The sequence below is a fragment of the Pseudorasbora parva genome, chromosome 1 (assembly GCF_024679245.1).
Source record: "Pseudorasbora parva isolate DD20220531a chromosome 1, ASM2467924v1, whole genome shotgun sequence".
NCBI lineage: Eukaryota > Metazoa > Chordata > Actinopteri > Cypriniformes > Gobionidae > Pseudorasbora > Pseudorasbora parva.
In genome coordinates this window covers 22,580,321-22,593,597 of record NC_090172.1, presented here as the reverse complement: position 1 = coordinate 22,593,597, position 13,277 = coordinate 22,580,321, and the positions used below count along the sequence as shown (strand labels likewise).

The 13,277-nt window shown below is 38.2% G+C and overlaps 1 protein-coding gene across 6 annotated transcripts in view; it reads right to left on the bottom strand.

The window, feature by feature from the left end:
- Positions 1-13,277, bottom strand: part of LOC137064237 (NACHT and WD repeat domain-containing protein 2) — a 101,557-nt gene that overhangs the window by 52,633 nt on the left and 35,647 nt on the right. For 5 of the 6 annotated variants that reach the window (XM_067435686.1, XM_067435796.1, XM_067435872.1 and 2 more), the window contains exon 4: positions 2,301-2,417. In XM_067435686.1, the coding sequence (XP_067291787.1) occupies positions 2,301-2,417 (117 nt within the window). Of the gene's footprint in view, positions 1-2,296; positions 2,418-13,277 lie in introns of those variants that run through there. The other variant, XM_067435950.1, reaches the window with a different exon arrangement.

Below are 13,277 nucleotides of genomic sequence, written 5' to 3'. Positions count from 1 at the left end.
TGAAAAAAATAAGTGGGTTGCAAGACAGAGTGTTACGGAGCGTGTAGTCAAAGAAACAACAACAACATCTTTATATTTTTCTGATGCAAGACTTTTGAAAGATGCGCATGAAAGCGGTTGACTCTTTTGTAAAGACTTTTCTCTTCTAAGACAACACGTTTTTCCATTCCACTTTTACACAATTTTTCTATATGAACGCACACACTAGACTGTTTGACTGATTTAGTATTTGCTGTCTGATGAGATTATGTCAGTGTGATAATTCAAATGTTATCTTCCTAAATTGTTATAGCCATTTCATGCAGAAAGTGTTTTGTGGTTAAAATTATGAGCATTTAATATTGTAGTATTATCAAAAGTACCAATAAATGACATACGTGGTCCATTGTGTGTTACCTGGCATGCATGTATTTGCATGCATGTATGATTCTTTTCATCAGGATCAGTGTCCATATGTCTTGTTAACAGTTAATGTTAGCATTGTATATTTGCCATGTTAACTGTAGTTTCCATAACTTTAAGCCAAAATACCAATAACTCTATATCTTTGATGACTGTAGTGACACATACTTACTTACTTACTTACTTATCAGTGTTAGTAAAATTCTTACAAGTTAATGAGCATGGGAAAAAGAGGGTCCCATGGCCAAACCAGTTGAGAACCAATGACATACATTACACAGTGGACATGACATGAATATAGCAGGCAACAGGATATATAGCAAAGTTTGAATGAAGGATTTAAAGTGTGTTTCTTGTGCATGTCCAGTGAGAGCAGAACTCCAATTTACATGGACAGACTGTAATGCACAGAGAACATACGTTTTTATGAATGCTATATTCCTCTATATATCTAACTGTTAAACAATTACAGTAAGCTAATGAAGACAGAGAATGGGTATCTGTTCAAGTTGTTAGTTTTGTCAAAATAAAAGTCCCACTTTAATTCTTTAAGTTTTATTGGCCAAACAGAAAAAAAACTTATCTGTAATGATATTTATCATAAATTGTTCAATTACTAATCACAGGGATGCTAATACATGTATGGCCAAAAGTGTATAGGCCAGGTATATTATATACATAATAAATACATTACAATATGTTTATTGTAAATGTAATGTGCAGCTTTTAATGGGGCAACGAAGATATGATATATATATATATGAGAGAACAAGATTCTATTCATCGTAATAATCTAATAATCACACAAAACCATTATGAAACGCTTCAAATCAGAGTGACACAAAGCGCTTATGCTCATCCCGGGTGCAGAATGATGTGCTTAAAGCAACACCGAGTCAGAGTTGCAGCACTAGTGCGCATTGAAGAGTTCACAGCACAAAAAGAAGAGATGTTGAGCGTTTAGATCCTAGTCTATAATCTGTCCAACAGTTAACTGATTATTTATTTCTTCACAGTTTGAAGTTCAAGTTATTGTGCGTATGATGCTAATAAATAGTCCTTGTGTTGTCAGCACACGATAGCGAATACAAAATCGTTCAGAAACAGCTATAAATGCAAATCCACAGCCCTTCATTTACAGATCAAGTATTATAATTCGAATACAAGATCTTGGAGAGTTTTACCTGCTGACTGTCGTAACCGAACGCGACGCGCAGTTTGCATGCTGAATGGAGATGATGATTGACAGCTGCAGCGGAGGGAAGATGAGTTTCCGTCATCTTTAATTTAACAATGGAAATAATATTAATATAATATCCTTGTCCCGCACATTCAGCTATGGAATGGCTTTAGATGACATTGTATCAGCAAATCATAATATGAGAATGATTGCTGCAGGATCATGTGACGATATATATTTCTTATTATTTAATTATCACGACAGGAGTGTTGTCGACAGACGGAGGCTTCTGTCTCGTAATTCTCTATGCAGGAAAAACCCTCTATAACATTATAAACCAACAATATCCTAACCTCCAGTGATCTAACTAGAACGTTGCCAGTAAGACAGAAAGGCGCAGCACCAAACTCTGGTCTCAGGGAAAAATGTTGCAGTGGCAGATACCATAAAAGATACGCAGCCAGAAGAAACACTAGCGGTTCACCCGTACGCATTGGCGCTCAGTGTTCTGATTTACTTAGCTCATATTTACTGTTTGGTGGAGGCAATCCAGAATTGATTCACACATGATTCACACAAATTGACACGAAAAAGCAGGAGGCGCCGGGAAGCGCGCTGTTTGCATCCCTGTAATTACTATCAATGTTTCACCATGTATTTTGTATTTACAACACAAAGTTGTCGGTTAAGGGTTTGATGAAATGTCATATATACCCACAACAAAGCATGGACCGGCTGAAGTCTTCAGACATTCTTCCAGTAGTTTCATCCGTAGTCTCTGGAGCTCCGGACTATCCCACTCCTCTGGATCAATGCCCCAGTACAGGTCCACCACCTGGAAAACACACATACAGAGATATTCAAGATTTAGCTACTGAAACATTACATACGTTTACAACCCATCTAAACATTACACACCCAAGTTCTAGTTTCAACTTGTAATATATGAATAATTTTCATTAAATTCATTCCAAAATGACTTTATGAACTCAAAAATAAAGGTTTAGCAGAATGTCCTGGCTACTCTTTCCTTTACAGTGAAAAAAGGGCATATAGGATGTAGAGAGTTACTCGAGAGTTGATCAACTGTAAATCAACACCATTAACTAATTCCTAATTCTTTTTTTATTACCAAGTAAGAAAGATCTGGGGAGTAATGAATGCCTGGGAGTATATGAATTTCCACTCTTTCAGCACATATTAGCACTTTAAAAGGAACCACAGGGAGAGGAATGAGGGAAGAGATAGAGAGAGACAGAGAGAATGAAGGAAAATAAGAGAGGAACCTAACATGAAGAGCAATGCTGAGAATGTGTTCCCGCAGTTCGCTAAAATCTGCACTCATGCTGAGACAGATTTCACTGCTTACTGCTAACAATTAAGAGCTGATAATAATGTGTGTCTTTTAAGAACCTCACACAAAGCATTTCGAAAGGGTTATCATTTATACTGATTATAATGAAGAACAGTATGTTGGGCTTCCATACTGCCAAAACATTATGACCACCTGCTTAATATGCTGTTGATCCTCCACCTGCTGCCAAAACAGCACCGACCCTGAGGCATGTGCATGCTCTACAACACTGATGGGGTCCTGTGGTATATGACACCAACACATTAGCTGCAGATCCTAAAAGTCCTGTCGTAAAGGTGGAGCCACCATAGATAACTTGTTGGTCCACCAAATCCCACAGATGCTTAATTGAATTGAGATAGGGGTTATGGAGGGAACTCTGGGTTCGGGCCAGATTCTGAGCCCGGAGCCCTCCCCCGGACAGCACGCCAAATACGCATTTAAATTAATCTTTACTCTATTTAATTTGATGTAAGTGTGAACTAGTGAAACTCTTTATCATGTTCCTCATTCCTGAACAATGAGTGCAGTGTGCATTGTCCTTCAGAATGAGGCCACTTCTGCCAGGAAAAGCCATTGTCATGAAGGGTTGTACCTTATCTGCATCAATGTTTAGGTAGGTGGCATTCATCAAATTTAATCTCACCACTGCTGACCAAGAGACAAAAATACTTTCAGAAATACTCTGACCCAGTAGTCTTGCCGTAACAATATATGTACCTTGTCAAACTCGCTCAGATCTTTATTGCTGCACATTTCTCCTACATTCAACATGTTGATTGCAAGAACTGATTGTTTGCTTACCATATAATCTATCCAGACTTTAATATATGACCTTTGTTAGGAGATCATCAACAATTTTGTTTCACCCCTGAATGCTCATAATGCTATCAGGGTATCCTAAACCCTCCCACCCTACAAACCCGAATAGAAATACATCTTAAGGGAGATTTCACATTTAGCTCATTAATATTTTTGCCAAGAAGGGCAATGTTGAGAGCTGTGAGAGCAGAGCGAGGCCAGAGGAATGAGCGCTGCACAGCACACTGGTCTCGAGATCCACGAAGTAGCTCTGGACCCAGATAGCATGGTGACATTGATACTATAGCCCCGTTTCCACCACAGGAACTTTACCCAGGAACTAGGAACTTTGGGTGGTACTTCGTGTGTTTAGACTGCAGGAACCAGGGTCTAAATGAAGTTCCGGGTAAATATTTCCCCCTCCAAACGGCCCTGCTCGCGAGGTAGTACTTTTTCAAAGTTCAGGAACTTTCGAGGGCGGGACTTGGGCACTGAACATGCTGATTGGTTTAGATCAAGCAGCATTTTAGTTCAACGGGCATTTTTAAAAGTCTTTTGCGAGGTTCGTTCTGCGTTCAGTAAATATCAGTCTTGCTCTCTGTCTGGTGGCGCGCGGTCGTCTCAGTCATCTCACGTTCAATGTCCGTAATAGCTGATAATAACATACATTGTCATTTTAAATCTAGCTTTACAAGCTTTCTGAATATGCTGCATGCTGCTGAATCTGCATATTAGTGCTCTTTAATGTCGTTGTTAATTACCTTAGTAAACCTATACATAACCAGCAAAAGCAGCCCAGCTTGAATCTCTTCCATACTCGTTATACATTTTTTTTCACCATGTAAACGACCTGACCGATTACTTTTAAGTGTGTGTCCTTACATGACGTGACGGTGCGCGCTGCGCTCATGTTGACAAGAGAGGAAAGTACATTTTTCTGAGGGGTAAACTTTTTATTTCGTGAGTTATGAAGATAATGTTGGAGTAATGACACAGCGTATATTGCCCCGGGCAGTTCTTACTTTAACTGCGCCTGACAGAAGATTTTTTTTTTCTGAGATGATTATTACACTTTACAACAAATAGCTATAAATAATACTGTATTAGTCCTGGTGGCCGTTAAGAGTTGCTATGGCTACAGTAAACACATTCAGCTGCTGGAGAAAACAGCGTTGACATTTTTGATGCGGCAGACAAACTGCAGTGCCGTGCATGTGACAAAATGATTGCATGTGACAAAATGATTGCGATTGAAAGTCGTCACATGTAAACACCAGATCGGTTTAGATAACGTCTCATGTAAATAGTCCACTAAATCTTTCAATCGGTACACTTAAAAATGATTACTGTCCTTCACTGATTTGGAGGAGCAGTCGCGTGCAGTCCTACATCACCGGACTAATTTGCCTAATCTTCTCGGAACTTTATCGCGGTCGAAACGCAGACAGCTGCAGGTCTGGGGGGGAGAAAAGTTCCTGTAAAAAAGTTCCTGGTACAAATTGTTCCGGGTAATTTTGGTGGAAACGGGGCTTATGTTGAATTTTTATCCAAACCATCATTTTGGTCGTTCAGATAAACAAGAAGTAACCTAGAATATTGTCTAACACTTGATGACTGCTCTGTCAAGCCCCCATCGTCAGTCAGGAACCTGGGTGTGCTCTTTGATACCAATCTTTCATTTGAAAGCCACTTTTCTAGCATCTGTAAAACTGCATTCTACCATCTTAAAAATATATCTAAACTACTGCACATGCTTTCAGTGCAAAATGCTGAACAGTTAGTACATGCGTTCATGAGCTCAAGGCTAGATTATTGTAATGCTCTACTGGGTGGTTGCCCTGCTCGCTTAATAAACAAACTCCAATTGGTCCAAAACGCAGCAGCACCAGTTCTTACTAGAACCAGGAAGTATGATCATATTAGCCCAGTTCTGTGAAGACTGCACTGGCTCCCTATTAAACACCGCATACATTTTAAAATTTTGCTTATTACTTACAAAGCACTAAATGGTTTACCTCCCGAGTACTTAAGCAAGCTCTTAACACATTATACTCCATCACAAATTATTACAGTCTGAAAACTCTGGCCAGTTGATAATACCTAGAATTTCTAAATCAACTGCAGGCGGTCGATCATTTTCCTATTTAGCACCTTAACTTTGGAACAGTCTTCCTAGCATTGTTTGGGACTCGTTTTTACCTTTACACCACAGGAAACACGCACGCACGCTTGGATCAGTCTGACGTAGTGGTGTACAAGAGGTAAAAACGATGTAAATACTGTTCGTTTTCTCACACAAACCGCTCGTTTCGTGTCTTAGGCCATCAGTGTGTACTTACGATGGAGGATTGTTTCATTTGGACTTCTCTGTGTATGCTCTTTGAGGTGGTGACCATAGACCTGCATTATGTGAGGCACAGACAAGTACGGTTTGACCTAAAATGATCAAAATTGAAACTACTGGGGAAACAAATACTCCTACATCTCGGATGCCCATGAGGTAAGCTAAAACATATAAAAATTTAATTTCAAAGTGAACTATCCCTTTAACATCCAGTAACAGTGCAGAATGGCCTGATTTTCATTATAGACATGTTTCCCACCAGATACTCTGGGAGGAACGGTTTTCAAACAGTCTGCAAAACAGATCTTCCTTTTTTAAGAATGAGTTGCTGTTCTTTTTTTTTCTCAAAGAAAAGCTTAAAGGAACACTCCAATGTTTTAGCTTACCTCATGGGCATCCGAGATGTAGGAGTATTTGTTTCCCCAGTAGTTTCAATTTTGATCATTTTAGGTCAAACCGTACTTGCCTGTGTACATGTCCCGAGTAAAAGTGACCCCCCCCCCCGACCTCTGCCCCCACCTTATTACTCTTTATGCCCTGCGTATTCACAGCGAGTACAAATAACGATGCAGATTAAGACTAAACAATTTCCTAGCCAGATATTGACTTGGGACTTTATTATGGGAAAGCACAGGCGAAGCACTGCTACATTAGGCGCAGCGATATCATGCAACACATTGCAATTGCTCAACAGCTGGAGGACGTGAGGATGAGAGCTCTGATATCTCTGTGCCCAAGTAGTAGTGTTTTGCGTGTGCTTCCCCATAATATAGTTACTTGGGACATGCTAGCTGGCAACATAGGATTCCATTCATTATGCTAAGCTAAACTAGCAGCGACCCTGTCAAACAATGCATGCAGTGAGACAAAAATGCATTTGCCCACATATCTAATAGTAGGAAAGAAGTTGAATAAGCCCTATTTATTAAAACGGTGGACTATTCTTTAACTACAAGTCTTCAGTCGAGTCGTGGCCAAAGCCGTTCCGGAAGACCGCTGTTCACCAGCTGCCATCTTCTTTGTTTTCAAGTAGCAGGGAATTCTAGCAGAACCGTTGCGACTCTGTCATCATGTTACGCCCGTCCACTGACTCTATACACGATGTGATCGGCCTGACTAGAGTTCTGCTGCTAAGGAGTGTTTTGTTTTCCACTGGGGGTTAATTTAGGGGTAGGCTTACATGATTTTAGAAAGTCTATTAAAAAAAGGTTAAAAAACACCAACTGCAGTTTTATGCGCACTTATTGGTAAACACCCATTTTGGTTCTGCACATGAACTTCTCAGTAGTCTAATTGTTGCTTCCCCTTTAGAGAGAAAACAGGTGCAGTCTTGTTAGTTGAAGCACCTGACATACATAACTTCTCTAGATTTCAAACAATGGTACATTTATCTTATTATTTCTTTGTTCCTTTTTTGCCTGATTGTTATTTGTATTTGATTTATTGTGTTACTAAATCTAATGAAATACATTAAAAATAATAAAAAAAAATTAATTGAATGTCATTGTCGTGGCCACAACATAATATTTAATGTGCAGGGCTCCGTAGAGAAGAAATTTAAGCATTAAAGAAATTCTGGCCTTGACCTTCTATATATTCAGCTGTTTTTGCATCAATGTATGCAGAAGCACAACATATCTCCTTAAAACACACAAACACAGATGCATTTACGCATACACAAACTTTTACATCCATACACCAAAAAAGCTGAGCCTGCACTGATGGGAAAATGATAGAGGAACAAGAGATTGAGAGAGAAAAATGGCTCCTGTCTTTGTCTGTGCATGTGGTAATGGACTTAATGAAGAGAGACAGGACATTTCCTCAGCACCAGTATGGCAGGACACAGGAATATCCCTGGACACATTTGTCAGAATCAGTGTCACTGGCGCAGATAATTCAAACGGCAAACACGCTGCAGGGGGAATCTCTCCCTGCTGCACGCATGCGAGCGAGCGAACGCGAGTCAGTGCTGAAGGACTCCATAGTCAAGTATGTGTTTCTGTGTGTGTGCTGATGTCTGTTCAATGTGTGAGCATGAGTGTGATTAGTTTAATTTGATGCCGATTTAACGCATGTCTATGCTGGTCACGTCTTTCTCTTTCTCACAATCTCAAGCAAGTCACATGCAATTCTGATGTCATTTACATTGAGGTGGCTCTTTAGCCCCCCCAAACACATTTATTTTGCTCGGCTGGTAAAAACCAAGCCACTGTGAGTCCTGCCTTCCTCCCAGACTTCATTTAACAAATACAATCATGGCTTCCATCCAAGAGCACATAAAGCACAAGAGACTCCCTACATAATGTGAATTCTACACTATGCTAATCAAACTTCTAAGAAGAGAGAAATACTTCATATGAAAAATGCCTTGCTTCAGTAAGTATACATTATAATGTGAAATGGAAAATCCATGCCAATGTTTTTCTCACTGTCATGAAAAATGTATTGGTAACACTTTACAATAAAGTTCAGTTTGTTAACATTATTAGAGCATGACCTAAATGATTAACTAATGAACAAAATTTGCAACATTTACTACTGTAAAAAAAGTATGCATTCAGATTTATAAGTTATCTCAATGATTGACTTAATTAACTCCTAAGTAAAACTACTTTGGTCCCACTTTATATTAGGTGGCCTTAAAAATACATAAAAATAAGTACAATGTGTTCGTGTTGTATTGCAAAACACTTTTGCAAATATTGAGGTGGGATACAGATAAATTTGTGGTGGTATGTCACTGTAAAAAAATAATAAAAAAATAAGTTACCTGGTTGCCTTAAAATTTTGAGTTAATTGAAATGAAAGATTTGAGTTAATACAATAGACATTTTTGAGAATCGACAACCTTTAATCAAATATTATTAAAAAGATTTTGTAAGCATATTTTTCGTAATTGTGTTTTATTTGTGATGATGCTGAAACTGTGCCAAATTGTGCTATTTCCATAATTAATCATTTTTTATGTGTTTCAGATACAATAATATTTTGAGTTCATATTTATTAAACCAATTTCCTTCATTGTATCAACTCAAAAATTTTATTTCAATAAACTCAAAATTTGAAGGCAACTTGTTTACTTACTTTTTTAAGTTAAAACAACAAAAATGTCTACAGTGTGGTTTTTATGTTTAATAAGTGCATTGTATAAAAATAATTCGGACCCACTTTATATTAGGTGGCCTTAACTACTATGTACTAACATTGTAATTAATCATTTGATACAAAGCACTTATTGTGTACATACATGTTTTTACATTGTACTTACATTTTAAAAAGTACCTGCATGTAATTACGTACTACAGATTTCCTGTTTTTCTAGCAAATGTTCAATTGTGTTGGTCCCCCTTTCACTGCCAAAACAGACCTGACCTGAAGAGGCATGGACTCCACTAAACCCTTGAAGGTGTGCTGTGGTATCTAGCACTAAGATTTTAGCAGAAGATCCTTTAAAGGGGTTATATGGCTCTAACAAGAACATTATTTTTGTGTATTTGGTTTAATGCAATGTGTTTAAAGTTAAAGTTGTGTTTCAATTTTAAGTTAAAAAGTCATTATTTTACACATACTATACATTATTGTTGCTCCTCTATGCCTCCTTTCTGAAACATGTCGATTTTTACTAAGCTCATCGTTCTGAAAAGCACGGTGTGGTCTGATTGGCCAGCGATCCAGTGCATTAGCCCGTATACTTTAAGCATCTGATGAAATTGTCATGCCTCTTATCTTTTTTGGAACATCAGCTTCCAAAGCAAAGCAATACTGACAGATGATAATGTCAGTTCTAACCTATCAATTCGAGTCTGAATTTGATCAGGATGATGCAGATGACCAAGCTGATCAATCAATGTTAGAGTGATTGGACCAGAAAGTATCAGTTTGGTAAGTTTGAAATTTGTTATCATAGAAACGTTATAGAAAGGCATATAAACAGTCTATGCTCTCCTATGTGCTAGAAACAGTCCTCCGAAAAATGCGCAGCACACAGAATATTTGGGTTGTACTGTTGTGGAATAGTATTGTAACTCAAACTTAGTCACTGTTTTCAAATTTTCCCCTCTTTTGGAAAACCAAACAAAATAGTTTGCTTTTGCAACGAAAGAACACCTGCCTCCACGACATGGCGACGCAGACGATAACAATCGATAGCTTTCACGTGTCATCACACGCTTATAGGAATGCCCACCTGGAGGGAAAAACAAGGCTCTCCTCCATTGCCCACCAGTCATTTTTACCAGGTTTGAGGTCAGTATTAATGCAGTAAGGCAGTGATATTAAAATACCAAATTCAATATACACCTTATTGATGTTGCACACTTTGTACAGGAAAGCAGATGAACACAGAATATTAGTGCAACACGAGGTTTCTTGCTAGGTGTTTTCCCTATCGAAACCCATTATAAAGAAAACATGTTGCGTTCATATTCCGGGTTTCATCTACTCGCCTTTATTTAGTATGCGTCATCAAAAGGTGTAAACTCCATTTGATCTTTTAATGTCACTGTGACTCAAGTACATTATGGCACTATAATGGTTGATCTGCTTGATCAGCTCTATACCAGTTTTACTGCATAAATAATCTGTTTGAAATCAAATGGGGTAACAACCAGATTTAAAATAAAAGCCATATCAACAAATCCTAGATTCACATTAAACTTTGCTTAACTGAATCCTTGTTGGTGCAACTCATCCTATAGTGTTTTTCACGTTAAGTGTTTTAAAAACATCCCGTTGTTTTTAGTGATTGAAATACTGCAGCAGGTGCTGTAGAGTCCAAAACATGTATCTTGTTCACATATTTTTATTTTAAGTTGGAATTTTTACAGGCTTGTGCTGCAGTTCAATGGAGTTCTATGGCGGTTTTGCCCTCCGAGGCTCCACGACAGTCACGTGACTGAAAAATTATGGCTATTACAGCGAGAATAACAGTTGCGCCTTCTTTCTTTGCGTATACATTTTGGCGGTGTTATAAAACTCATACTGACATAGCTTTGTGGGGGTGTGCTTGAATGAAGTGTTTTAGGAATGTGTGGCTGAGCCCTAACTTTTACAAAGAATATCTCTTTGGGGTTTCAGACTTTGACTTTCTACAGCACAAACATGCAGAATACATACATGCATAAACAGCTATATAACACAGTAAAAACAAAGGAAACAAAGAAAAACCAGAAATCGCATCATATGACCACTTTATGTTCTGTAAGTTGCGAGGTAGGGGCTCCATGGATCGGACATGTTTGTTCAGCACATCCCACAGATACTTGATTGGATTGAGAACTGGGGGATTTGAAGGCCAGGTCAACACCTTAAACTTGTTGTTGTGCTCCTCAAACCATTTCTGAACCATTTTTGCTTTGTGGCAGGGTGCATTGTCCTGCAGAAACAGGCCACAGCCACCAGGCAATACCCTTTCCATGAAAGTGTGTACATGATTTGCCTAGGTAGGTGGTACATGGATGGCACGACACAAGGTTTCCCAGATAAATATGGCCCAAAACAACACCTGGTGCCATGTGTTCCCCAGGTAAGTGACACACACGCACCTGGCCATCCATGTGATGTAAAAGAAATCGTGATTCATCAGACCAGGCTACCTTCTTTGGTCCCAATTGCTCCCAGGCCACCATTGCTCTGTAGTCCAGTTCTGATGTTCACATGCCCACTGTAGGCACTTTTGGTGGTGGAGAGGGTCAGCATGGGCATCCTGACTGGTCTGCAGCAATGCAGTCCCATCCGCAACAAATTGTGATGGACTGTGTATCCTGACACCTTTCTACCAGAACCAGCATTAACGAGCAATTTGAGCTTTACTGTCCACGTGCATCAATGAGCCTTGGCCGCCTATGACCCTGTCGCTGGTTCACAACTGTTTCTTCCTTGGATCATTTTTAATAGATACTGACAACTGCAACCAGGAACACCCCACAAGTTTGGTAGATGATCTGACCCAGTCGTCTAGCCATCTTAATTTGGACCATGTCCAACTCGCTGAAATCCTTACGCTTGCCCATTTTCCCTCCTTTTAACACATCAAATTTGAGGACCAAAATGTTCACTTGCTTCTTAATATATCCCACCCACTAACAGGTGCATTTGGGGAAATTTGATTGGTCTATTGTTATGTACAGTAGTTACAAATTTTATGTAGTTACACATTACTCAAGTAATTCACATTTCTTAGTATTTTTCAATTAAAAGGCCCCATAAACTGGAAATTTTTTTTTTTTTTTTTTTTTTTTACAAGTGTAAGTTAATGTTAATTTATATACTAATTTAATAAATATGCTAGTGTTATATTTATAGTGTTTATATTTTTCCTTGTTTATGCATCTTGTTCATTAATTATTCATAATGATGTAATAGTATATATATATATATATATATATATATATATATATATATATATATATATATATATATATATATATATATATATATATATATTGATTAATAAATGCTTCAAAAGCAATGTTTATTGTTAGTTAATGATAGCTAATGCATTAACGAGTTCAGTCATATTGTGTATGTATTTATTATTAATTGAAATATTCAGTAATGTTGATCTATCAAAGATCTGTTCATTATGCAAAAACGGAATTTGAATTAATAAGGGGCAAAACTCTTGGCATGTTGTTAAAGTTTTTTAAAATAGATTTTTTTTTAATTAGCAGGTTTTTCTCTGGTCTTGATATCAACATGCATATACTGTAAACATGTGCACCTAATGGGCAAACCTTTATGACAATCAAGCTTTGTTTAGACCGTGTTTATATGCTGTTGGTTTATTAAACATAACTAGTGTAACATGCATGTAAACACATTCATTGACCTTATACATTATCATGGCATGAGAACATGACAAGCTTGTTTAATTCCAGAAATTACAACAAATAGGCTTCAAGTGACATGATCAGGGTTGATCATGCTTTGTTATTGGCAGATCACAGTAAAGAGTAGCCAGAAGTTTTCTTTTGGCTGGATTGTGTCTTGGCCGCTGGCTTTGGAGTAAGTGGTGGGAGAACTGCTTTCACTCAGAGTGAGTGCAATCAGTCATGCTTTTACACACACACACACACACACACACACACACACACACACACACACACACACACACACACACACGCACATGTCGTGTTTCCATGTTTTATGGGGACTTTCCATAGGCGTAATGGATTTCATACTGTACAAACTGT